General features: G+C 32.9%; 2 protein-coding genes across 3 annotated transcripts in view; both read right to left on the bottom strand.

Moving 5' to 3' along the window:
* LOC133197142 (flavin-containing monooxygenase 3-like) lies at positions 1 to 8,689 on the bottom strand. Its single transcript, XM_061333004.1, has 6 exons — positions 8,674 to 8,689; positions 4,885 to 5,123; positions 4,069 to 4,207; positions 2,460 to 2,593; positions 1,189 to 1,369; positions 1 to 813 (listed from the first exon to the last, which is right to left on the bottom strand). The coding sequence occupies exons 2-6, from the start codon at positions 5,091 to 5,093 to the stop codon at positions 184 to 186; spliced, it is 1,293 nt and encodes a 430-aa protein (XP_061188988.1). The 5' UTR covers positions 5,094 to 5,123; positions 8,674 to 8,689; the 3' UTR covers positions 1 to 183.
* A 4,664-nt stretch (positions 8,690 to 13,353) lies between these two features.
* Positions 13,354 to 25,584, bottom strand: part of LOC133197137 (glucose-6-phosphate exchanger SLC37A2-like) — a 30,384-nt gene continuing 18,153 nt past the window's right edge. For both annotated transcript variants that reach the window (XM_061333000.1, XM_061333001.1), the window contains exons 13-18: positions 24,622 to 24,684; positions 24,291 to 24,376; positions 24,087 to 24,135; positions 22,368 to 22,520; positions 19,709 to 19,806; positions 13,354 to 15,378 (exon numbers count right to left, since the gene is read on the bottom strand). In XM_061333000.1, coding sequence (XP_061188984.1) covers positions 15,313 to 15,378; positions 19,709 to 19,806; positions 22,368 to 22,520; positions 24,087 to 24,135; positions 24,291 to 24,376; positions 24,622 to 24,684 — 515 coding nt within the window. In that variant the 3' untranslated portion in view covers positions 13,354 to 15,312. The remainder of the gene's footprint in view (positions 15,379 to 19,708; positions 19,807 to 22,367; positions 22,521 to 24,086; positions 24,136 to 24,290; positions 24,377 to 24,621; positions 24,685 to 25,584) is intronic.

Here is a 25,584-nt window from a genome sequence, read left to right as displayed (position 1 = left end):
TTCAGGAATGTTGTTTTTTATTCAACAAACAAATGCATAGAACAACACAAAATGTTATCTATTTGTTTTATAACAGGCATTATCAAAGTTTGTGTAGGTAAGATCTATTTTGATAAATTTGTAAGTTCAAAAAAAAAAAATGAAAAAGTTCGATGATTTTATGCTAACCATGGAAATTAGGTGTTACTTGTTTAGAACTTTGAAGTTTTCACTATCGGTGACTTCATAATTAAGCTTGTTAAAGCCTAGCAGGTTGTTAAACCTTTCCAGCATCACATAGTCATTAAGCTTCTGCATGACTGGTGGAAGGGGCTCAATTCCAGCCCAGTCTGCGAGTTCTTTGTTAAATCTCCACTGGCGATCTTCATCTCCAAAGAAATGGTAGTAGGTAACTGGTTTTCCTGCATCCAGAAGATCCTGATATTCTTGATCACTCTCAGATCTCATTTCCTCTTTTGATGGAAGTGGTGCTATGCCCTCCAAAACTGCAACAGCAACTCTGGACTGATTGTGGATCTGTGGAAAATGATTCCATTGCTTTGGAATTCCCACAAAAATGAGACTTGGGTACTCAATGTGAACCATATGTTTATAGAGTGGAGTGACCCTCTCATTCTTTGTACTGATTAGACCTTCCTGTAGAAATGGAAAGCTGTATTTGTATCCAGTGCAGAAAATGACGGAATCCACTTCAGCTTCAGTTCCATCGGAGAACACAACTGTCGTTTCTGTCATGCGTACAATGGGTGGCTTTTGAATGATGTCATCTGGGAACGATGGAGACATTGTTTTTCTTCTGTGGACTGCGTAAACCTACAAATGATTATTTCAGGCATTGCATTACTTATTTTATTTTGACAGTCAAACCTCATTATCTCAAACTGGATGAGAGCCAAATAAAAACTTAGAAATATCCAAGGACTTGAGACAGAGAGGTTAAAATACCTATAGAAAAAAGTGGTTGGAACTTCCAACTCACTTCGAGGTATCCTGATGGTACTTGATATATCAAAGGTTGAGATACCAAATATCAGCTGTACTTTACTTTCATTATCATTAGACCTTTACATTAATCTGCTTGACTAAGAAAACTTTTGAAAACTGTTTTCCAGTTTTGATATTAAATTTTTTATTGTTTCATTAGATAGGATTCAAGACATTTTGGTAAAATCCTTAAAACTCATATACCCTTTTTGCTTTTGTTGAGACCTGAATGGCGATGTCTTCCCCAGAGTAGTGCATGCCAACAATGGCCACTTTCTGATTGGCAAATGTTTCCACATGGCGGTAATCCCTGCTGTGTAAAATTTTTCCACAGAACTTGTCCATGTCAGCAATATCAGTAGGAATGTTTGCCTTGGAGTCATGCCTACAAATTATATATCTAAATGTTAAAAAAATTCAACAGTTATCAGAAGTCATAGCAATTCAAAATATATTGCAGATACATTAAAGAAATATCAGATAACAAAACATATATTTCTTTGAGATTTGAAGTCGTTAAAATTGTAAATTGTAAAATTGTTCAAAGTGTACTGGAGTATAACTCTTTGAAAGTTTGAAAGTGAAAACTTTGAAATTTGAATGTTTTTTTTTTTTTTGTTTTTTGTTTTTTTTGAATACTTGTTTGAAGATGAAATCACTTTTGGTATTAAACAAAGAAATATATCTTTCCTTTGATCTGTCATATGTTTAAAGATTATCCTGTAACAATTAAATTTTACATTTTCAGTTGAGCATCTAAGAAAAGATTTCACTTGGACAAAATTAATGTACTTGAAAAAGGACTTCATATTTTTTGTGCAAAGTGAGGCTCAACAGAAAATAGCTAGATTTAAAATGAAAAAAAAAAGTCTCTTTCTCACAACACAGTGTTACATACAAACCGCCCATTCCAAGTGCTGATTGCAAAATGTACATGAGTTTCATGAAGTTTTACAATTTCAGAGTTTATTAAATGGGGATATCAATATAAGTAACAATTTGTTCATCAGTATGAATCTTTATAATACTTGAATATGGTATATGCAGGCCCTAAATATTGCATGTTCTGCGGGGCTTTTAGTTTTGTCAAAATGTAGCCAATTTTCTGGTCCCATGCCAATTATGAAAAAATTCTGTTTTTTACAAATTGTAGATGTGGTTTTTCTCAATTACAATGTTTTCAGATAAATTGAAAATATAGTCCATTTAACATTGAAACTTCATCAGTCTTTTATATTTCGAGTACGTATGAAATGAAACCTTCAGATAGTTCATCTCTTCAATAAATGGTTTCTACTAAATGAAATGTCATATTGAAAATTTGTACAAAATTTCACAATATTGGCATCTGCCACACACACAAAAAATAAATAAATAAATAAATAAGAAGTGAGAACCCTGATATCAAAATATCTTAACACTGTATGTGTAAGTTCAAACATTTGCAATCATGATGAATGGGCGGTTATACATACCCATTACAGACAAAAACAGCATCAAAGATCTCCTCAGTGGACGCATCTTGTTTACGTATATCAGAGTATTTCACGCTCCATTGCACTTTGTCAGTCGAGCTGATCGGACTGACTTCTCGGACGAGCGTATTTGTCTGAATAACAAATCTCTAATACATGATTATCAGCCCACAGTGTGGGCAAGATCTAGACCTTTTCCGGGTTCAAGAAAGGACCTGGGGTTGTGATAACCATGTTACACTGTAGCTTCTGAACTGCCATAATGTACAAAAGTTCCAATTTCTTATTAATAAAATTCAACCATTGTGATCTTACACAAGTTCAATAAAAGCATAATCTGAGTTTTTTTTTTGTTTTTTGTTGTTGTTTTTTTTGTTTTTTTTTTTTTAAATTTTGATATCTTAAAATAAAAAAAAAGTTTTTGATCCGCAATAATTCCTGAAAGGAGAAATTTTTAGGGTTTTTTAGTGCATCATTTTATAGCTTAAACAAGAAGTCTGTATGCTGAACTCTTGTCGTTGCCAGTTCAGAAGGTCAAAAGGGTTTGGCGAAATGGTGAAGGAACCAAGTTTGTTGTGCTAAAAGGCGAAATGGGGAAATTGAAGGTCATTAACTGCATGGCGAAAGGGGGCGAAATGGGGAAGTACCAATCCTGTCAACCAAATGGCCTAATGCGAAGATTATATTTGCATAGATTTTTGTTTGTTTGCTATTTTATAAAGATATATGATTTATATCCTAAATCAATTTTCTAATAAAGTATATAATTATAGTTTCTTTGGCAAGGCTTGAGATTGAAAAGGTCTACATATACATGATAATGAACTGATTGTAACAGTTCAATGATATGAAATAAAAAAAATTACCTGATAAAATATGAAATAAACTTGTCTCTTTAGTCTTTACACATATTTTGCAAAAAAAAAAAAAAAAAAAAAAAATCATAATTCAAAATTTATTACGTTAATAAGTATCACAATAAGCAATATTAGTCCCTTTTTTAAAAACCTTAACTACACTGGCATCAAGAACATGAATGTAAAAATTGAGCAAAAACCCAGAAAAATGCAACCTATGTAAAACTTGACAGTCATTGATTAATGCCCTTTTTCAAATAACTACAAAGTGCACAAATAAATATAAAAAGCTCCAGTGTTAGCATTTGTCCCTCTATGAAGCTAACAGTAGCAACTGTACCAAATTCCTATTAAGTTATCATTAACAATTAGTACATTTGATGTTCTGAATATGAAAATGACAACCATCTAATTTCTTCCAGTCCACCATTTGACAACAAAACCGTTATTTTTCCAATGACAACAAACCCAACATTCAGCATCCAGTCTACCCCAGCAAAGACAAAAACAACAAAATCCTCATAAACAATGTTCTTCCATATCTCTACACACAACAACTTACTATTGCTTTTCATACACTATCTCCCAAAACATTCATGTAGTGATGAATGAAACCCAAATGCCAACACAAGGTGAACACCTCTTTAAGGACCACGTACCCTAAACCTTTCCAACTTGGGTGTCTAAGTCTTACCTATTTCAGTGTTAATTTCTGTCTACAGAACTATTAACTGATTATGTGCATTCTTTACCTTTATGTATTTTCGGATGTCAAAGTGGTCGATGAATTCATTCAAGTATTGGAGACACTGCTGCCTGGATATATAGGAATTCCACTCTTTGGGGTAGGGGAATCCTGGAAACTCTTGAAGTTCTTTGGGTAAATTGGTCCTAAAAGTAGAAATAAGATGGCAGTTCTTAGCTTTATATTTTATTGACTCTGCCAAATTATTATCATCAAAAGTGTTGTTTTTCTTGTATTTTCAAGTCAAGTGTTTATACTTTACTTTTAAATGTAGTACAGTTGAACTTTGATGACTCGGACACTGATATCTCGAATACCATGAGTATTTCAAAGTTATATGGAAGTCCCAACCACTTATTCTTTAAGTATTTTACCCCTGATATCTCAAATCCTCAGATATCTCTAAGTTTTTTCTTGGTCTCATCAAGTTCGAGATAACGAGGTTTGACTGTATGTTAAAACAGTTAGTACATATATAGGCAAATGTTGCAAATACAGTCAGACCTCATTATCTCAAACTTGGTCGCACAGAGAAAATATTTTGAGATATCTAAGGATTCAAGATATCCAAGTTAAAATACTTAAGGAGTAAGCAGTTGGGACTTCAAAATCACTTTGGCATATCCATGGTATTTGAAATATCAAAGTTCAACCATATCTTGCCATATCATATCTTATCCCTCAAGTAAATCTTTTAAAAAGATATATTCAAGACATTTTGGTTGACTTACTTAAGACATTTTGGTTGACTTACTTGAGACCTTTTGGTTGACTTACTTGAGACATTTTGGTTGTCTTACTTGAGACATTTTGGTTGACTTACTTGAGTTTCTTGTACATTGCTGAGTGAATGGGTACCCCATATTCATCCTTGCCAGTCATATCAGTGTATACCCATAATCCCCCAGGCCAAAAGTTCCTTTCAAAGGCCACAATGTCATATTCTTCTGAACTTAATGACAGGTGTTTGAGTGTGCAAAGGCCAGCAGGACCTGTACCGATTACAGCTACTCTTTTCTTTTCGCAAGCCATGGTAGAATCTTCTGTCTCACCTAGATAGCACTGATAATGGAAAATATATGAAACACTATGTGCTACATAAAAACTAAATCATTAGTCAACTGAGTTGTATTTCTGAATCCCCTTACTGAAAGAGTAAACTTTCATTGATTATAACAATGCATTTTTAAACAAATACAGATTGGACACACTATGTTCAACAAAATCAACATTATCTTCCTAGCAAATGATGTATATATGTAGATAAATGTAACCTCTTATTGCCACCTCTAAAGAAAAACCCATGATTTCAGTGATTTTAATTTACAGTATATCTAGGCTTGATGTACAGGGTGTTTCATAATATATGTTACATTTTTAAATCTAATTATTTTTCTTACCTATTACACATCTATTACAAACTATATACCATTTTAAACAACAAATCCTGCATTTTTGTTCCATGTGAAAAAGTCAAGGAATTCATGGTATTACAATGATTAATTGTGACATAAACACCGATGTCATAATTTGAATATTTTTCAAAATGGACTAAACTTATCAACATATTGCTGAATTGTAAAGCTTTTTTTTCAATACATGTCGCCAATATTCATTCATTCAGATGTTGATAAAAGGAAATATTCCAAAAGAATAGAAGATTTGAGGATGCTTATCAGAAGGCTAGTAACAAGGTTAAAGGACGGGGACAAGCATTATGCGATAAATGACACGGTACTCCTGAAAGAACCGAAGATTTAATTGGTGAAGTAGAGACTCTTAGATAGTTTAGCAAACTCCTGAGAAAAGTCTCAGATGGATGTTTTCAGAAAATTGATGATGGCAATATCAGCATTTCCAGCATATATTGAACTTTGAAATATGATATGAAGTTATCAGCGTACAAAAATTTTCAATAATGCAATACCCCAAGAAAAGAGTTTGATCTCTGCATTCGCCAATCTCAATTTTTAGGCCTTTTTCTGTAGGGGTTCCTTAGGAATAGGGTCTACAATCTTAGACCGCGGATACTGAATGAGCTCAAAAGAAACATAAACCTTCAAATGAGGAGTGTATAAGCAAAAATGAGTGACAAGGTGATACAAATTTCGAGAAGCAACTTTCATTTGTAGTTGAAAAAGAGGAGATCATTAAGAACATTTAATGTGGGCTTTTGACGTTGTGAAATTCAACGTAACAAAAATGACCTAACTTAGAAATTTCGCTGATTTTCATTAATGTTTGAGATTTCGCCCACTGTTCAATATTTTGGTTGGTAATTGTACATAATGAATCTTATGGATACATGCATCAAATTGATAAAATCACTTTTCTGTATCTTTTTCTTGTGTTTGTTAAATTGAAGATTCAAAATGTAACATATATTATGAAACACCCTGTAAGTTTTACAAATTGTTACGGTTGCTTTGATGATATATTTCTGTAATTGCGGCCCTGCTGTTCTGTAGGTTTTATTCAAGATTTTTCCTACACATTACTTAATGAAACTTTACATATATTTAAAACTTTCAACCCCTATTGTGGCCCTAACCCAGAAGTCATAATTTGAACAACTCGAATCTACTATTTCAAAAAGATTTTTGCAAGTATTATAAATCTTTGCACCCCCCCCCCCTCTTTTTGTGACCACACTCTTGCCCCAAAGACAATGATTTAAGGAAAACTGTTTTAACAATACATATATATACATAGTGTTGTCTGTCATTTAATTAATTACTAATTGTAACCCTTTTGCTCTTGAAGATTATATCCTTCACACTGCGTAAAACTTTGATCCCCTCTGGTGTGACCTTTACCTAACCCTGCGGCTTTGATTTGAACTAACATGGATTTACACTCCACATAAGTTAAGATTTTTTCGGGTCCAATCATTCTTTAGAAGATTTTTTAAATGAATCTTAAATTATTTTTTATTTCTTAATAGTACAGACAAACAGACACTTCAACTGTACATTTAAAAAAAAGCTCTCATTACTCCGTTCTCATTTGCTCCGTTCTCTCTTTTTTAAAGCCCCAACCCTCAATTAACTGCGTGAAATCTTGGATCCGCCCGAGAGAAAAAAAAATATGCATCTCATATTTTCAGGGACTGTTCAAATAAGTTTACGGCGAAAACTACGCTGATTGCTCTACGTACAGTACATTTAGTTTGATGTTTAATTTTATTCTTCTAGTTTGGGTGCCCCACCCAACTGTTCCGTGACCTTTACACACCATAGGATCAATCCCAATACTCACTCTGTAGCTTGTTTCCTGGATTTCTGGATGCAGAGTATTTATTGATACAGTGGAAAAATTTTGTTGCGCCCCCCCCCCCAACCCCCTTAAAATATCCGGTCGTCGAAAGGATATCGGTGGAGTCCTTCAACAGTGGAATACGATGACAAATGAAGGCTGAAGTTATGTAAGCATAAGCGAATATTGGGCAAACCTCAAGGTCACGGGGTCAAAAAACATGGTATATTTGGAAAGGTCTTGTCACAGGTAATGGACATGTGAAAAATGAAAGCATTCAGAAGTTATGACCAAAGTTAAAGTTTTTGTGTGCCCGACTGACAGATGATGAGAATTAATGTCCTCTCGCTTTCGTGAAAGCGGGGAACAAAAAGGAACACTTGTTCGAACAAAAATCATGTAGTGGGGTGGGGTGGACGGGGTTTGGTTGGGTTACCCGACAGAGTTTTTTTGATCAGCGTAAGGAAAAAATTCTATCAATATATCTAGATGGGGGTATATATGACTCTTTCAACTAATTTACAAGGAGTCCATGTAATTTTAACATTAAAAATCCCATGGGTCCGGACCACCCACCCCGCTGGATCCGCTACAGCATAGCAATGACAATATTTATTTGTTATATCCCCTCCCACATATACACAATATGCACTATAAAAGCCATGCAAGAAACATACTTATTGTAACACAAAAAAAAATCATCCTTGTTAAACTCCCGGAAAAGAGCACTCCCTCTTAACTTCCCTGTACAGATAGAAAATGTTATTCAAATACCAGTTCTCTCAACAATTACATTTCCATAAAATTTTTAAATTCTTAGGATAAGTTATCGTCCCAATATTTTGCGATTGAAAAAACAAAATTAAAAAAAATCTAATGTACTTTTCCATTGACTTTAATTTTATTTGGAAACTAAAATAAAAAGACACCCCCCCCCCAACATATTCGATAATAATATTAAGGTCATACTGTCTGGACACATGCATAGAAACGAGCGAGGTCAATAATAGGTAACACAACTGAACGCACTTCTTATCTTCAGAATAGTATCATTTTCATATATGCATGTACGCATAATGATACTGTACATGATTTGTGCAGTAGTATAGATCAATAAACCTTTCAGAGAGAGAGAGAGAGAAACCACAAGAAGCATATTCACACTGTGTAAATTGCATTTGAAAATTAAAAAAAACTTTTTAAATATCGACTTTTAATTTAGTTATTTGTATTTTTTTTTTTCAATTACATTTTTAAACCAACAAATGCACACAACAGGAAAATTCAAGTCTCATGCTCAGTAAATAAATTTTAAATAAAATGTAGAAATGTAGAGATAACTTTTCTTATTTCTTACCTGCTTCGACTTTGCCGGCAAAGGATTCACTGGCAGGTCAGACCAACATGGTTTTTCTAATGAATGAATGAATACAAGACGACCGAGGGGTACCTTAAGGGTAAGATACATGTTATTATATAATATAAAAATTTCACCAAATTTTATTTTCTAACAAAAAAAAGTTGTATATGTTAAAGTGAAATAATCTATAATAAAATTACAAATAATGATTCATTGACGAAAAAATTTGCTATGGTTCTTCTCTCCCCCTTAGGGTACCTAGAAGTTCACGAACTCGAGTGAGGAATATGTGTGATGGAATATTTTCTTTGGACCACAATTCCCTGCGATTGGTGGCGGATCCAGAAATAAAATGCAAATATCGATTTTTAGAGTAACTATTATACAAAACAAATATCTACATATACGCCATTTTTAATTTTTAGAAATAACAAGAACTTCCAAAATACAGACTTCATACAAAATACGAAATAATGTTTGATTAAACTATACTGTAATGATTAAATATCAATAATCTTAATTACAATAAAAACAAGTTTTGTCCATTATCTAAAAAATCAAATTATATCATAAAAAAAATAAGACCAATGGCAGCATAGAAAATTTTTCATTTAAACAAGTAATAATTTCAGGTTAGGTCATGTCAACCTGTTCTAGCATGCATGACATACAACGCTAAGCATTTAGGGACAGCGAGGGGGAAAATGTCACGTTGAACATATTTCAAACATTAAGATTAATTTTAAAGTCTAAACCACACTGTATATAGAGACATGACTAGTCTATAATTAACCGTACAGTATTTTTTTATTACTATTCATTTTTTTTCAATTAGTATATTTACTTTTCCACCTAAACTTCCGAATATCGCACATATAGTAACGATAAAATAATTAAATCGATGCACCCTACTTCCTATGAACTTACCTTATCATGCCTCACATATGACAAGTAATTTGAACTACATTTTTAGGTTCAAAGAAGTACACTTTTTTTTCTTGTAAGAATTTTTTTTATTATTATTATTAAATAATAAAATTTTTCCGAATATATATATATAGAGAGAGAGAGAGAGAGATTATCCCAAATTTGAATTATGAAATTTAAAAAGTTCACCACAGCACTGAAGACAGAATTTGAGGACAAATTAAAGTTAAGCATATTAAAAGACACATGCACTTTAAATGTCACAAAATAGTCCATTGTGGGAAATTTTAAAAATTGCAAAACACAGCATTAAAAAAATGGTCATGGTAGAAACTTTTTAATTCAACCCCGACAATACTGCAAATCTGTTCTATTGTACCAGATGCATGTTAATCAGATTACCCCCTTACTTTTTGTATGTGTATTGGATGCTTTGGTGTTTCATAATACAATATAATCGCTTGAGTATCAACTCTATGCAATGTTATATTTACACTATATTTTTTTTCCCAGAAAAGTCAATGTACAATTACATTTACCAATTCTTGTGCACAAAAAGGAATGGGTTTTACCATTTTTTAAAACCAATTTTGAGGGAGATATACCGTTATTATTTACCTTTTACCCTTTGATTTCTTCGAAATGTGCGCGATTTCTAAACAGATTATCAGGTTTTCAACGTCAGCATTATTTTTCAAGTCTAAGTCATTGCTTAAGATTTTCAGCTACCCTATATAATGGACAATCGAATTTTTGTTTAGCTGAATTTTTCCCACCTAACGCCCCGAGCTTGAACAGGACCCCTATGGCAAAGTTCTATTGAATCAAAGCGCTCTACTTCCTGAACTGACCCTGATTTTGCCTTTGATACGAAATTCATGTCAAATTAGCTTGATCTTTCTGGTATTTAATAATTTAAATTCAAACAATGTCTTTGGCTTAAGATTCACACTCCACTTATAAAACAAGCTAATTCGGAGGATTTAGGATAAAAGAACAGCGTGCGCGGACCTAGGAGGAGGGGGGGGGGGCACCTACACCACCCCTGGAATTTGCAGAGTTATTAAATGTACATACTAAAGCAAATTTAAAAAAAAAGACTTTGGATCCTCCCGAAAACATGCTTGATCCACTGTTAAGAAATAGGTTTTTCACATTTGAGAAAGGAGTATCAGCTTTTGGCCTTAAGGCCACATAAATTTAAAGTTAGATTTTCATCCTAATTTGCTTTAAAATTGAGGTGGGTGGGTAAATTTTATTTTTTATCTTCCTCTACATAACGATTTTCTTATACAAAATTTTCACATTGTAAATGCCAACATGGATATATAGATTTGATGGCTTATTCTTTAAAAAAATGTACAGAAGATTCTCTTTATATAAGACAGCGGAACATTAACTGGCAAAATTGAAAATATACAGCTTACGTCTTTTCCATCTGTTACAGTCAAAACATCTAATGATAGACAATGAAATGGGCGGGTACAATTCGGCACGGACGTCCGAGAAAACATTGGATTGAAATTCTAGTTTGAAATTCATTTTCAATCCACCTGAGCTGATTTCAAACGCAGAGTGTGAATGTATGATCCAAAAGACAAATAATTTCAATTTCCAAAAACATGTTTGAAATTCATATTTATCATTGTTTATAAGACTTTTTAGCTTATAATTTTAAGGACACGTAAAAGTCATAGAAGACAGAGATTATTTTTCCAGGGGATGGCTATTTGATTCTAGAAAAAGGGGGGGGGGGTGATTGTCGAGTCAGATCATGCCTTCACATGACAAAATATATTTCTTTCTAGGATGACAAGAGGTATTTTCTTTAGTTTTGCCTTCACTGAAAAATGTTTGACAATCAAAAACAGGGGTTATCCAAACTAAAATAAAAAACAAACTAATCTTTCCTTTTTATTTCCAAGATCGTTCAGCCCCCCCCCCCCCCCCCATCCCACACACATGCATGCACACACCTAACAGAAATCAAATATTTGTCCCTTAATATTTCTTTAAAATCACTGGCCAGAAATTCTGATTAAAATTAAATTAAAAATACATATATCAAGGCAACATTCGATCCCGGTGCAAATTACATCACTTCCGTTTCGCAGAGGACTAACACCCCCCCCCCTCATTTGCGCTTCTATATCCCCTCCAACTCTGTTGCGAGGAGATAAGGGTCGGGACATTTTGAGAGGGGCAGGCGCGGGGCCATAGGGAGGTATGCTATAAATTTTCAATGCAAAAACTCAAAAGCTTCTTGAGATATCGCCAGCACAGGCCCGTAGGAAGCAATTTAAGTTAGGGGGGGGGGGGGGGCACACCCATACATTTTTCAGTTGACAGTTGGCACAAGCATAAAGTATCAATGTTTACTATAGTAATCTATATATCGGCAAAAATTATTGGGGGGGGGGGCACGCCCCCCCCCCCCCCGTTCCTACGGCCATGCAACAAAGAATGTATTAAACACAGAATGTATGAATTTATTACCTTGACCTCCAATTCAATACGGGTCTTCTTTAGGCCGGAGTTGTGGCATAAAATTTCATTGCAAAAGCTCAAAGGCTTCTCAATATATCACCCGGAAACGAAAGTGTTACACACAGACAGCTATACAGACAGACGGACGGACAAACCGACCCAAATTAACAGTGAAAGCGGGGGACAAATAAAAATAACACAAATTTAAATTTACTATAAAAAAAGTATACATACAAAAAATGGTTCATTTTAACACAAAACTCAACTGAGACATACGAATCTGCTAATTTAATAAAGTTTTATTGAGGAATTAAGATTCTGCACGATTTGAAGAGAGAACACCTTACAGAAAAGTTGTACGAAGACGAAAACTAATTTCCTCAACATTAAATATGTTTCACATTTATAAGTACATGTAGATGAAAACTCGCAAACTTCAACTCAATAAAAAACCCTATTATCTCTCTTTTTTATCACGACGCGACAGAGATATTACAAGGAAGAAATTAATGAAAATTTTCATTCTGATCATATGATGTATGTACTCAGAATTTGAGGATTAAAAAAGTTCTTTGTCGTCATAAGATTAAAAATTACTCAAGAGAATAATCCCCTTCTCTTCCTAATAAACCTTTAAAAAGTCATCCATCTACCAGGTATGACGAAGAGATGGGGTTAGAATCGACACCCCCCCCCCCCCCGCGCAAAAATCCTAATAAATGATATCCTTCCATTTTCACGTCATAGCTGCTAACATGCCACTTAGCTGCAGAACTGTAGCGTTATGGTTTTATATTCTAGTCTTTGACCATAACTAAAATATAAAACCATAATGCTACAGTTCTGCAGCTAACATGCCACTCTGTGGTCCGGTTCAGGCACTAATCCAATCATGCATAATGAATTCCCCAATCACACAAGAAGAATGCTTTCAACAGGAATAGCACACACACCATGCACACAAAGCGAAACACTTGACGTTCAAATGTCCAAGCCATCGTATAGATTTTATCAAATATTTTTGTCACTTTTATACTGTAGGTTTAATAATGGCAAGAGTCAAACCGATGTCGCTGCACCACAGAGACATTCAAGATGACAATTACGTACATGTATTTACAGAAAGAAACCCCTTTCCCCTTCAGTTGTAGTTTCTGGTTCATGGTATATTACAGGTTGAATGTTAGGCTTACATAATACTTTTTTCTCTTTAAAGTTCAAAAACTGTGTAGAGTTTGAAAAAAAAAGAAACAAACAAACAAAAACGTTTTTGAAATATTGTAACAATATTTTCTTCCATACATGTGTCATACATGATATTCCCTCATTATACAATTCTGTCAGTACAATGATGTAACAAAGTGCGGAATGTACATTTACCAATTCTTCTATCATGTTCTATTTTACAGAAAAAAATCTGTTAAATATTTTATCAAAAAAAGGAAAATTAATCCAAATTTCTTTAAAAACAACAAAATCTTCAAATGCACATGAAAATTGTTCTAATTTTCATCAGCAAGAATATAATTTTCAATTGTGTCTATTAAAATGAAAAAAAAAAACACACCATCAAACAAAGATCTCTTGAATGTATAAATGTACCTTTCATCAAAAGCAATAACTTAAAATCATGTTTAAAAAACAGATACTTGACACAAAGTATATTCTTAGTCTGTCTTTTAAAAAAAAAATTATAAGGAACAGTCTCATCAAAACAATAAAGATTCAATTTCAACATATTTTTAAATTTTTGCACTGATTAATATAACCTCTAAAAACTTGCTTTGACTAATTCCCAGTATCAAAATAAAATGTCTAATCTAACCATGACTAAATAATGCTATTAATTCTGACAAAGCAAAACACAAAATACACAATTTTTTTTAAAAAGAGCTCAAAGAGAATGAATTACAATTGTATATACATGTACAGACAGATAGGAAATACTCAGAATGTTAAAAGTGATACAGAATCTAAAATGGTATTACTAAGATTAATTGCCATTAATACTGTGGTAAAAAAAAATCCCACAGGGTGCCATGAAATTGTGATGTGTGACATTATACAAGTAAGTACTGAGGTGAAAAATAATGATTAATATGTACAAGTAAGTATGGGTCTATATCTGATATCTTCATATCTAATGTGCAGTGTTAAAGAAAATCTCTGAATTGGGTGGCATAAAATAAGCAGGATAAAATCTCTTAAGTACCTTTTTTTAAAAAAAACTAATTATGAGTACTGTAGACATACCGTATATACTCGCCTATAAGTCAGTCCGCCTATAAGTCGGTTGTGATTTTTGAGGTTATTTTAAAGGGATTTGCAATTGACCTGCCTATAAGTCGGAACAACTTTTTGCCAGAATCGGTGGACAATTTCAATTAATGCTCTAATGTTTTAATGTTTTTCAAATAATATTTTGAAGGATAACGCCGATATTTTATCTCTTTTTTTTTCTTCTCTTATAAATTTCATATCAATACTGTAATTTATTTACCTGTGTTCAAATACTATGTTAGGATATGACATCGGTAAATACTTGTACTTTATTTATAATTTATAATCTTAGAATACATAAATAATATAATACGTCCAGACATTTCTCAACGATAATCGTCGAAGTTATGTAAAAATTACCTCATGTTGTCGTCCAGAAAAATACCAAGCTTTTGATGTCTCGCCTATAAGTCGGACATAGCGTTTTAGACCAAAAGTTAACTCCCAAAAAACCGACTTATAGGCGAGTATATACGGTAGTTTTTTCTGCATGGTATTTCTTTATGCTATGTATGCACTCACAAATTTTCTGCGGAAATTGTCACAGCATACTGAAAGTTCTTTTCAAACATAAAAGGCAATCCAAGAAATCCACCAAATTTTTCTATTTGATTGAACAGAAATTTTGATTTTGGGAATTATGACCCCAAGGAAAAAGTATGTTTACAGCAATTTTAAGGAAATCATACATTTTCTGATTTTTCAATTAACTCTAATCCCCTTAAAAGATTCATACAACCTTTTTGCACAAGGGCTCATTTTTTTCAAATAAAATTTACAACCTTAATTTTTCTTTTTCTTATTAAAAGGAAAAGTATTAAAATGAATTTGTCGCTAAAAATTAAAGAAAAAGTGGAAAATGCTGGATAAAATCTCTGGTATCACAGGAGAGGGGGGTCCCCATATTGAGATCAGTCATGTTCAAGGCCACAGGAGACAGGGTTAGCTAACAGCGGTGCCTCTACCAAAGTGGACAACCATCTCTTTGTAAAATAGGCGCAGTAAGAGCTGTGGGAAAAGAGAAAACGCTGTTACTCTGTGATCCTTTGGTATATCATGCAAACCAGAGAAAAAATGCCAACATTTTTAATTACTTCAGTGTGCAAATTTAGAATACATATTACCATAATTGAGAGGTAATGTAAATCCATAAATAATTTAGAAAAAAAGAAGTTAATTGAATAAATTGCCTAAAGATTAATTTTGCATTTCATTTAAGTTTCCTGGTATTAAAACAGAATCATGCCCCCATAAAAGAATACAATAAAACAAAATAAAATACATGTATATAAATAAATAAATAAAAAAGAGAAAGCTGGTAGCCTAAACATAAATAACATACACTGACTCAGTCAATTTTTTTTTAATATCTCAGAAGGTATGGGTTGTCAAAAGTGTTCAACGTACATTGCAAATAAATCAGATAAATGATTCAAAGTGATTCTTAAATCATATTATATACAACTTATCAGAAATACCAAAGTTTGACTTTAGTTATGAAGATTTTCAGAACTAGATGTACATGTAACTCTGTTAAATGATAAACACAAGTTATATATGAGAGGAGTGAGATGTTAAATATAAATAAATCACTTATGGGTAGATGTATACATTGTCTGAGTACTTTGAGAGTACTTATGTAAAGCAATTTAGGTGTTCGAGTAGGAAATCCACAGAATGACAACTGACATGTGACCATAAAGAAAGCAAAGGGGAAAAACCCTGAAATCTAATCTCTTTTTTTTTTTTTATCTCACTGGTATAGACCACTCTAATCTTACATATATCTGAGAAAATGAGTAAAGCACAATGTAGTTGGACTCATTACATGCCATTATATTGCTCTTGGTTAGATTTTGTGCACAAATGTCAATAAGTGCCTTTATGGATCACAAAATGATTCATATTATGCTGCTTAAAAACCTAAATGTTCATATAGAACCTACAAACTATAATAAACTTCATCTGATGATGAAGTGAACTTAATAAATTGCAACAATCCAAAATTGCCCTTAAGTACCAACTTTGTTTACACACAGAATTCTTGAAAATGTAATGAAAAGTGAAACAATAGATTCATGGACTGCAACTAAGTCACCACTCTCTGTTTGTCTAATCAATATGTGTACATTGATAAATGACACTCCTTATTGTGGTCACCAAATTAAGGTGTGCAAGCTTATCTTTTAAAAAGATATGTGAGTCAGCACTGTAGCCATTATAAAACACAAAAGTAGATCTCTGAACCATTGGTTTATTTTGCTAAATTGATAAATCATTGATTAATTGATCACATCGGCAAAGGCATTACTGTGCATTAAAAAATCTGTTGTTGTCTGTAATTTCAATATGGAGGTGCATCATACAATAAATTGGAAGAACCAAAGGGCACCTAGTTCTGTAATATTTTGTGGCAATCTCACCTTTACCAGTCTTCTCCAATGCTAAAATTTTGTCAGTAAAAGTATTGGCTAGACAGAGTTAATTTCTCTTCTATAGTATATAATTTAGGTTCAATGAATTCAATGAAGTTTAGCTCCAGATCAGACGCTAAAGGTAAGAGGTCCCCCTGGATTAATTTTAATATATTTGATAAGTAGGTTATCATGGATGTTTGAGTAATACATTCGAGGCTTGCCAGAAGGTAGTTAAAAAGCCTTTTTTTTTTTAAATCAATTTTAGAAATAACTTAACTCTGTGGTCTTGGCATAAAAGGGCCTAAGTTAATGGTACTTTTACATAAAGATTAGATTACAAAACACTATAACTAATTTGGCTATTGGATCACAATTTGAACAAACTTTAATTATATCTGTACAAGAAAGTTTTCACACAAATTTTATCTTTTTTGGACCAACTGACTTTTTGAAAATTGTTTTAATAACTTCAGTCTATTTTCACTATTTCTTATTTATAATTTCCCTTAAAAGTAGACATGACTTTTCTTTAGAACAAACTTGAATTCCCTTTAATAAAGGATGTTTTGATGAAAGTTTGGTTGAAATTGGCTCTGTGGTTTTGGAACAGTCAAAAATATGAAGAGTGAATAGACAACACAGACAGCTGGACAGAGAAATCCCCCAAAAAAGCAAATTCAAAGAATTGTGGTCCCCCGCTTTCGGTATCTTAGTGAATGGGATGCCATTATTTATGGCATATTGTAACTGTTTTGTTTGTGTGTCCTGTCTTGTCTGTGCGTTATACATAAAAGACATAAAGTAATGAATTAATAACAGTTATGGCAAAGATTATAGGTTCTGAAATGTACATATATGAAATGAAAGCCCTATCTCTTCTCAATCAAAAGTTATATGCAAAGATAAAATTTTTGAAAAGAAGGTTTACTTCAAGGTCAAGGTCACAGAGTCAAAAACCATTGTATATTTGGAAAGATTTTGTCACAGGTAATGTACATATGTGATATGAAAGCCCTATCTCTTCTCAATCAAAAGTTATATGCAAAGATAAAATTTTTGACAAGTAGGTCAAACTTCAAGGTCACAGGGTAAAAAATCATACTATACTGTAAACCAACTTTTATTCGTGTGCGAGAAATATGCATGAGTCTCGCGACCTATGTTAACTCGCGAATAATAATCGCCGTGAACCATTTATTTTGCTTTGTATTTGTAGAGAATGTTTCCTCAGTTGCGAAAATTAATTGTCACAGATCGATTTCAAATTGATGAATCGCAAATAAAAGATGACGCGAATAATAGTTGGTTTACAGTATTTTGAAAGGTCTTGTCACAGGTAATATACATGTATAATATGAAAGCCCTATCTTTTCTTATTTAAAGGTTATGACCAATTTAAAGTAGTGTTAAAATTTTTGAAAAGTAGGTCAAACGTTAAGGTCACGGGGTAAAAAATCACAGTATATTTGGAAAGGTCTTGTCACAGGTAATGTACATGTGAAATATAAAAGCCCTGTCTCTTCTCATTCAAAAGATATAACCAAGGTAAAAGTTTTTGTGACAGACAGACAGACTAATGAGATTTAATGTCCCCTCACTTTTGAGAAAATGGGGGAAAACAAGCAGAAAGTTCATCTGAGCTTTTGGATTAGATGAACTAAAAAAGCCAAAAAAATTTCTGATTTGAATTGTGTGCATATCAAACCAAGGTTATGATAAAAAGCTAGTTTAAAACTGTGTGCAACCATACATGTGACCCATTCTAATTAGAGATATGAAACCAGCAAAGGAAAACAATTCCTAGTATAAATGGTGAGTTAATATCAATTAAATGTATTATCTAAAGATGAGTAGAATGTAATAAATACAATGAGATGCTATGTCAAGATATTACGAGACGATAAATGAGTGCAATCTTGTTTGTGTGGTATTGTTCCTCAGCTGTGTAATATTACTTAGACAGGAAGATCCTCTTGCATTTTTAAAATATTGTACCTTGCTGCAAAAAATTTGAAAGTAAGACAGTCCTAAATATTTTAAACCTAAACTTCAAATTGTGCAATTTTAAAGGAAACCTGATTCAAAACATGTCAGAATTATTTCTCTTCAGCAGAGAGACCCTTTATGTCCTACAATGTGAAAATGCAAGTTTTAAGTAATTACAAGTTGAGGAACTACACCTCTTGATGAAAACCAACATAGATGCACTAAGCAACTTCCCAGTATCTATCTACCTGTGAAATGATTGTCCAGCTAGCTCTTAATGGTATTGCACAGTTTTTATGGAAAAAAGATGGGAGATAAAATCTATTTGATGGTATAGAATTAATAGCATTATCAGTCATGGAAATTTTTTCTACAATATAAGAAGTTTATCTACTTTAAAAGCAAAAATATACATTTTCAGAATAAAATCTTTTTTCATAAATGTGCATTCTAAATTCAAAACTTATTTTATTCCTTATTATGCAAAAATAAATCAATTTGTATAAATAAATGAGATTCTTCACATCAAAAAATAGTTTACAAAATATTATCGCACTATTTAATCAATCAATGTGTACCCGTTGATTCAGAAGGTATCACAATGGATTTCTTCTTTGATCAAAATGAATAAAATAACAGAATATATCACATACATTAACATTATACCATCAACATAATTATAACCAAATAAATAGAAAAAAGTTACTTCCGAAACTGTTATGCTATCAAGAATTATACACAAAATTCAAATACAATATAAAAGTCATCAAGAAAACAAACCCACATGAGACAAGAGAAAACCAATCCATGTTTCTAACACGCCTGACAAACAATCTTAAAGTTTCACCGAGTTCATTTGATATGTAGATGTGGACGAATTTGAGATTTTCCTGAACTTTATCCCATTCCCGGTGATATGTAATGTATGAGCTTACCAATAAAGCCATAACATCAGAAGCTATCAGCATGTAGAAGACATTGTTCCAGCCTGAGGATTCAATCACTCCAGCCAAAAGGGGGCCTACTGCAGCTCCTAAAAACCAAAGTTGACAATAAATAATCTGTAATTCCAATCTTAACTTTATTTACTGATTTCCTGTGTTTTGATTGGACAAGAACAAAATCAAGAAAAAGTTTACACATCGATAAATCTCTCAATAAGAACTACTTTCCCTACCTAGCTTTTATTGTAAACAAGATGTGTTTGTGAAACACTGATGCCCCCATATGGCAGCTTATGGTGAAGGTTAAAGTTTCTCAAATGCAAGTCAAAATCCAGGCCAGAAGATAAAAAAAATGTTGGTACCCAAAGGAAGGTCTTGTCTCAAGGAATAATCAATATACCTGTGAAATTTCAAAGCCCTAGCTGCAACTGTTCAAAAGTTATGGCGAAGGTTAAAGTTTTTTAAAAGTAAGTAAAACGTCAAGGTCAAGGTCAAAGTTGTTGGTATCCAAAGGAAGGTCTTGTCACAAGGATTACATATGTGAAGTATGAAATCCCTAGCATTAACCATTCAAAAGTTATGGCCAAGGTTTAAGTTTTTCAAAAGTAGGTCAAACTCCTAGGTCAAGGTCAAAAGGTCAAAGTGGTTGGTATCCAAAGGAAGGTCTTGTCACAAGGATTACATATGTGAAGTATTAAAGCCCTAGCTCCAACCATTCAAAAGTCATGGCCAAGGTTAAAGTTTTTCAAAAGTAGGTCAAACTCATAGGTCAAGGTCAAAGGGTCAAAGAGGTTGATATTCTGATGAAGGTCTTGTCACAAGGAATACACATGTGAAGTTTGAAACCCCAAGCACCACCTGTTCAAAAGTTATGGCCAAGGTTATAGTTTTTCAAAAGTAGTCAAACTCAAAGGTCAAAAGGTCAAAGTTGTTGGTATCCAAAGGAAGGCCTTTTCACAAAGAATACACATGTGAAGTTTGAAACCCCAAGCACCAACTGTGTAGAAGTTATGGCCAAGGTCAAAGTCTCATAAAATTTTGCAAAAGTGGGTCAAACTCCAAGGTCAAGGTCAAAAGGTCAAATATGATGGTACCCAAAGAAAGGTCTTGTCTCAAGAAATACACATGTGAAATATGAAACTCATAGCTCCAACCAATCAAAAGTTAAGGGCAAGGTTAAAGTTGACAACAGACAGACAGACAAACAGACAGACAGGACAAAAACAATATACCCCTGGGATCTTTCGACCGGGGGCATAAAAATTGTAACAACTCGTTACTTCTAGTCTGTTTAAGCTAAACAGTTACAGAAACTTGAAATTAAATAAAAATAAATAAATAATAAAATAAAAACTGACGACATGCAGGACTGACAGACAGGAATATTATTTTTATGTCACTCTAAAATCATGAGTGTGAATTTATAAATCATCGTCGTTCCCAAGCAAAGCAAATCAGCTCAGTTCTCAGTGGCCCTGATAGGAAAGAGAAACGTACCTCAGACTCTTGCCTTATTACATCAAATTTATATTTCTACATCTTATATTTTGTCTCGTCTTTGAACAAACCAGAGCAAATCAAAGGTGCTGTGGGTATGCTACTTTCATTTTAGAGCGTTTGTCGTTAATGCCAACCTGATCAATTCTTCTGGAGTCTACTTGTATTTAGGATATTTAAGGACTTAAACAATATTCGATGAGTGAATGTTTTGACAATTAAAATTGAACTTTATCAATGTTCATCTCGATTATGTTTCATTTCCACATCGCGGCATAAAGTATTCCTACCCTGTACAGAAATAATGTATTGTATGGAGGCTTCAAAGAGAAATAATTTTAGAACTTCGTAATTGGAATTATAAGAATTAAACGTTCTTTTTCCAGAATTTATTGATGTGTAATTTAATTCATGCCTTTGTACTCAAAAAATTTTACATAAAAGTGCTTCACACTTTTATTCAGTTTGTGAGTACAAAGGCATGACTTAACACATCGATAAATTCTGTAAAAAGAATGTTTAATCCTATAACAAACTCTTCAATCCCAAATTTTGATAGAGACATGTATTAATCTTAAATGATTCAGTTTCTTCCTCACTATTTCAGGTACTATTAAATTCATAAAATGACACAATAATATGTATTATTGCGTATATTATTTGTTTCACATGTGTGTTCTAGAGATAACTCATTAAAATGCTTGAAAAAGAAGTCAGTGCATTTTTGTAAGAGTTAAAATTGACATGAGTGGCAGAAAAGTTCAGCTCACAAAAGCCTTTAAGGATTAAAACATGTAATGTATTCAATGAGATAAACCATAGATAATACAACCAGAAGTCTCTGATGAGACTACCTCTACTGGTTTATACTTATAACAAAGGAGGAGAAAAGCACCACTCAGACTTGAAACTTTGCAACCACAATAAATTGAATAATAATCCTTGGTTTAGTCTTTTTTGTGGCAAGATTTCTTGCAATTATAAGTTATATTGAAATCTGACCAAAATTGTAGGAAGAGTAGTCTTTTGAAAAATTGTTTACAGACAGACAGCTAAACGGATGGACGACGGACACCTTACTATTGCATAAGCTCTTCTGGTCTCTGACAAGTCAAAGTAAAAATCAAAGTAGGATTGGATATAACACACTGACCTATACTTCCAGTTCCATCAATAATGGCAGTGACTGTTGACAAGGCTTTGGCATTCCCCTGTAGGACTTTGTGAGTGCCCAAGTCTGCACTAACAGCAGTGGTAATCAGAGCATAAGGACCATTAACAAAGAACCCGCATAACATAGATAGCCCTAAAATTCAATTCACATTTAAAATGTTGTGTTACTACATCAATAAGATTATAAAAATATTACAATCAAACTCTAGCATCTTGAATACCAGAGAATTGTTAAAAAAAAAAAACTTCATGATATCAAGTAGTTCCAGATTAAGTAGCTGATGCTGACATCCATAATTATGTCTGGATCACCGAGTTCCAAGTATTCCAGCTACTGGACATATTGATGTTAGTAAATACCAGAGTAAAACTATTATTGTTAATAATAAATCCTTTAAAATCCTTTTAAAAAGGGGTACATGTACAGCTAAACTTCGAAATCTTGAACACGGATATCTAGAATACCCCGGATATGTCGAAGTAAGGCCGCGGTCCCGACAAAATTTGCTTTATAAATGATTAAAATAAACCTCTCTATGTCGAACACGGTAATGTTGAATACCCCAGTTATCTCGAAGTAAAATTGTGTACCCATTCATTAAAATCATGTGTGTTATCTCGAAGTCGGATAATTTTCCGCTCTGATGATCAAGTCCGTTAGGTAAACTGAACGCTCTATTGATAACATCCACCTGTCTGTTACGCACAGGTTACCTGTGTTCCTATGATCAACAGATAATAGCGCGATAATTATACGAGGTGTATGTACGGCTTAACTTGATTTTAATTATGCAAGCCAAAGGTTGTGTGTATTAGTCTAATGCATACGCATGGATGACATGTTAATTGTTTTGTGGCTGGGGTACGTTTATCTTGATAATCGCTATTTAATGCTATGTGTAATATGCGCGCTTGCATATTTTATGCATATGAAAGTGAAAACTATAAACATCAAAGTGAAACAAAATTCTGTAATTTAATGTAATTAGACTTTATTTTTCCTATATGAGCATGCAGAATTTACAATCATTGGTACACACCATCATGCAAGCCTGTGTCGCAGTGAAAACTTGTGCAATAGTGCCCTGTGATTCAATGTTGTTCTGTAGTTAGACAAAAGTCACAAAAGTGTGGGTTTCTCCTTTTGCATTTGATTTTATTATGGTAAAATAATTTTCTTTTAACTGATTATACATGTATGAACATGTTTTTCCAATAACAAAAAATGTATATTTCATTTTCGTTATTCTGACAGAGACCAATTTTAAATTTATGATGCTTAGACAATATCCGGTTATGTAAACTTGGGAAACAATGCTAGCGGTTGACTTGCTGGGTTGGTAGAAGGATTTATACTTCTGTGCTTATTATACAACGTTTTTATTTTGTTAATTATAAAGAGGATGTAAAAATCTTTTTATGCTAAATACATGTACATGTATATTAAAGAAAGCATATACAGAATATCAAGCAAGAAGGAATTGGACATCTTTTTACTATTAAGTAAATGTTCACTGCACTAAGTTAATTTGAAGTTCATTTGAATTATAACCCTCGATATGTCCAACCCCCGGATATCTTGAAGTTCATCAACAGTCCCATCAACCTCAAGATAACAAAGTTTAACTGTATTTATATTCACAATAATAGCATATATGTGTTATTTTTTTTTCATTCTTAAAATCTTGTCCATACTTACCTATGCTATGTGCTAAGCTTATACTGCCATATAAATTATAAATATACAGCTGAAAAAAAAAAGAAATTCACATTACGCTGAAGAAGTACTTTCTATAGTCAGATTCTGAAAAACTGGTATTTTTTTTAATAAATAATGAAAACAAGATCAAAAAGTAAATATTGTTTCAATATATATACATGTATATGTATAAATAATACATACTACAGGTGCCGAAATGACTAACATAATAACACAGGTGGCTGCCCTCATACCAGTGAAGTCAGAAACCAGCCCTGCCATAATACCCCCTAAAACAAAACACTATCATTTAAGTCAATTTGTGATTATTAATTTTTTTCATATTTAAATTTATCTATTTCAAACAATTTATGAAGAGAGAAAAGAAATTAAGGACACTATAAATGTTTTCCTAGCATATGCAGGAAAGTCATAAATACATCTGATTTCAAAAATGTTTCAAACATGTAGATACATATTTTATGCTATGCAATCATTTTAAATGCATATAATGCTTAAAGCTTATATTTCTCACCAAAAATTCCTCCCACATCAAACAGGGTGGAGATGTCTGCAGCCTTCTCTGGATCATAATTAGCTAGAACATAAAATGCAGTGTTCAGACAGTTATAATCTATTTCTTAAATCCTACTATCACTTTAATTTTCAATTAACAAATCCTATAACTTAAAAATCCCTACATATAATTATATATAGCTTACACAATATGAGAATACATAATACATGTAAATTATAAACAATCATTATTGATCTATGTGGAAGGAACAATGGATTTAAATCATATTTGATCTATCATAAAAACAAAGGTAATAAAAGATTACGAAGCTCACCTTGACGATTGTTATCTTTAATTAAGGCAAATTTCACATATTTTTTTTTATTTAGTGTACATCCCAAGATCAATGTCCATGCAAGTTTGGTTTAAGTACGACTTATAGTTACTTGGAAATAGACCTGTTCAAAAAACGTTTATCCTGTTTACTAATCAAGAAAATTTTGGTCAGTTCCAACATCCAAAGTAAGTCTGGAAGTTTTCATCCTTAGATGCACCATCTACGCAAGTTTAATCATAACAGGCCATAATGTTATATAGATACTCCAAAAAATTTATCCTGGTCACTCATCTGGAAAATGTAGATCAGATTAAGAATCCAAAGCAAGTCTGGAAGTGACCATCCCTAGCTACATCATCCATGCTAATTTGGTTAAAATATGGCTAAAATTCACTCATGTGGAAAATCTAGGTCAAATCCAGCATCCGAAGCAAGTGTGGTAGTGTCCATCCCTAGATCCATCATCCATGCAAGTTTGTTCAAGGTAGAGCTTATAGTTACTTGGAAATGGGCCTGCTCCTAAAACTTTAACCTGGTCACTCATCTGAAAAATCTAGGTCAGATCCAGCATCCGAAGCAAGTGTGGTAGTGTCCATCCCTAGATCCATCATCCATGCAAGTTTGGTCAAGGTAGGGTTTATAGT

This window comes from Saccostrea echinata, unplaced genomic scaffold, assembly GCF_033153115.1.
Source record: "Saccostrea echinata isolate AGI-Se365-2 ecotype Australia unplaced genomic scaffold, CSIRO_AGI_Sech_v1 ptg000030l, whole genome shotgun sequence".
In the NCBI taxonomy this organism is placed as follows: domain Eukaryota; kingdom Metazoa; phylum Mollusca; class Bivalvia; order Ostreida; family Ostreidae; genus Saccostrea; species Saccostrea echinata.
Note: the sequence above shows the minus strand (reverse complement) of the source record. Positions and strands in the feature narration are given on the sequence as shown.

Excerpts from the sequence above, each read along its gene's own strand:
- LOC133197142 (XM_061333004.1), bottom strand. The coding sequence starts at position 5,093 with ATGGCTTGCGAAAAGAAAAGAGTAGCTGTAATCGGTACAGGTCCTGCT. Across the intron at positions 4,208-4,884 it reads GCAATGTACAAGAAACTCAA|GACCAATTTACCCAAAGAAC; the intron begins GTAAGTCAACCA and ends TTCTACTTTTAG. Across the intron at positions 814-1,188 it reads TCTCAACAAAAGCAAAAAGG|GTTTACGCAGTCCACAGAAG; the intron begins GTATATGAGTTT and ends AATCATTTGTAG.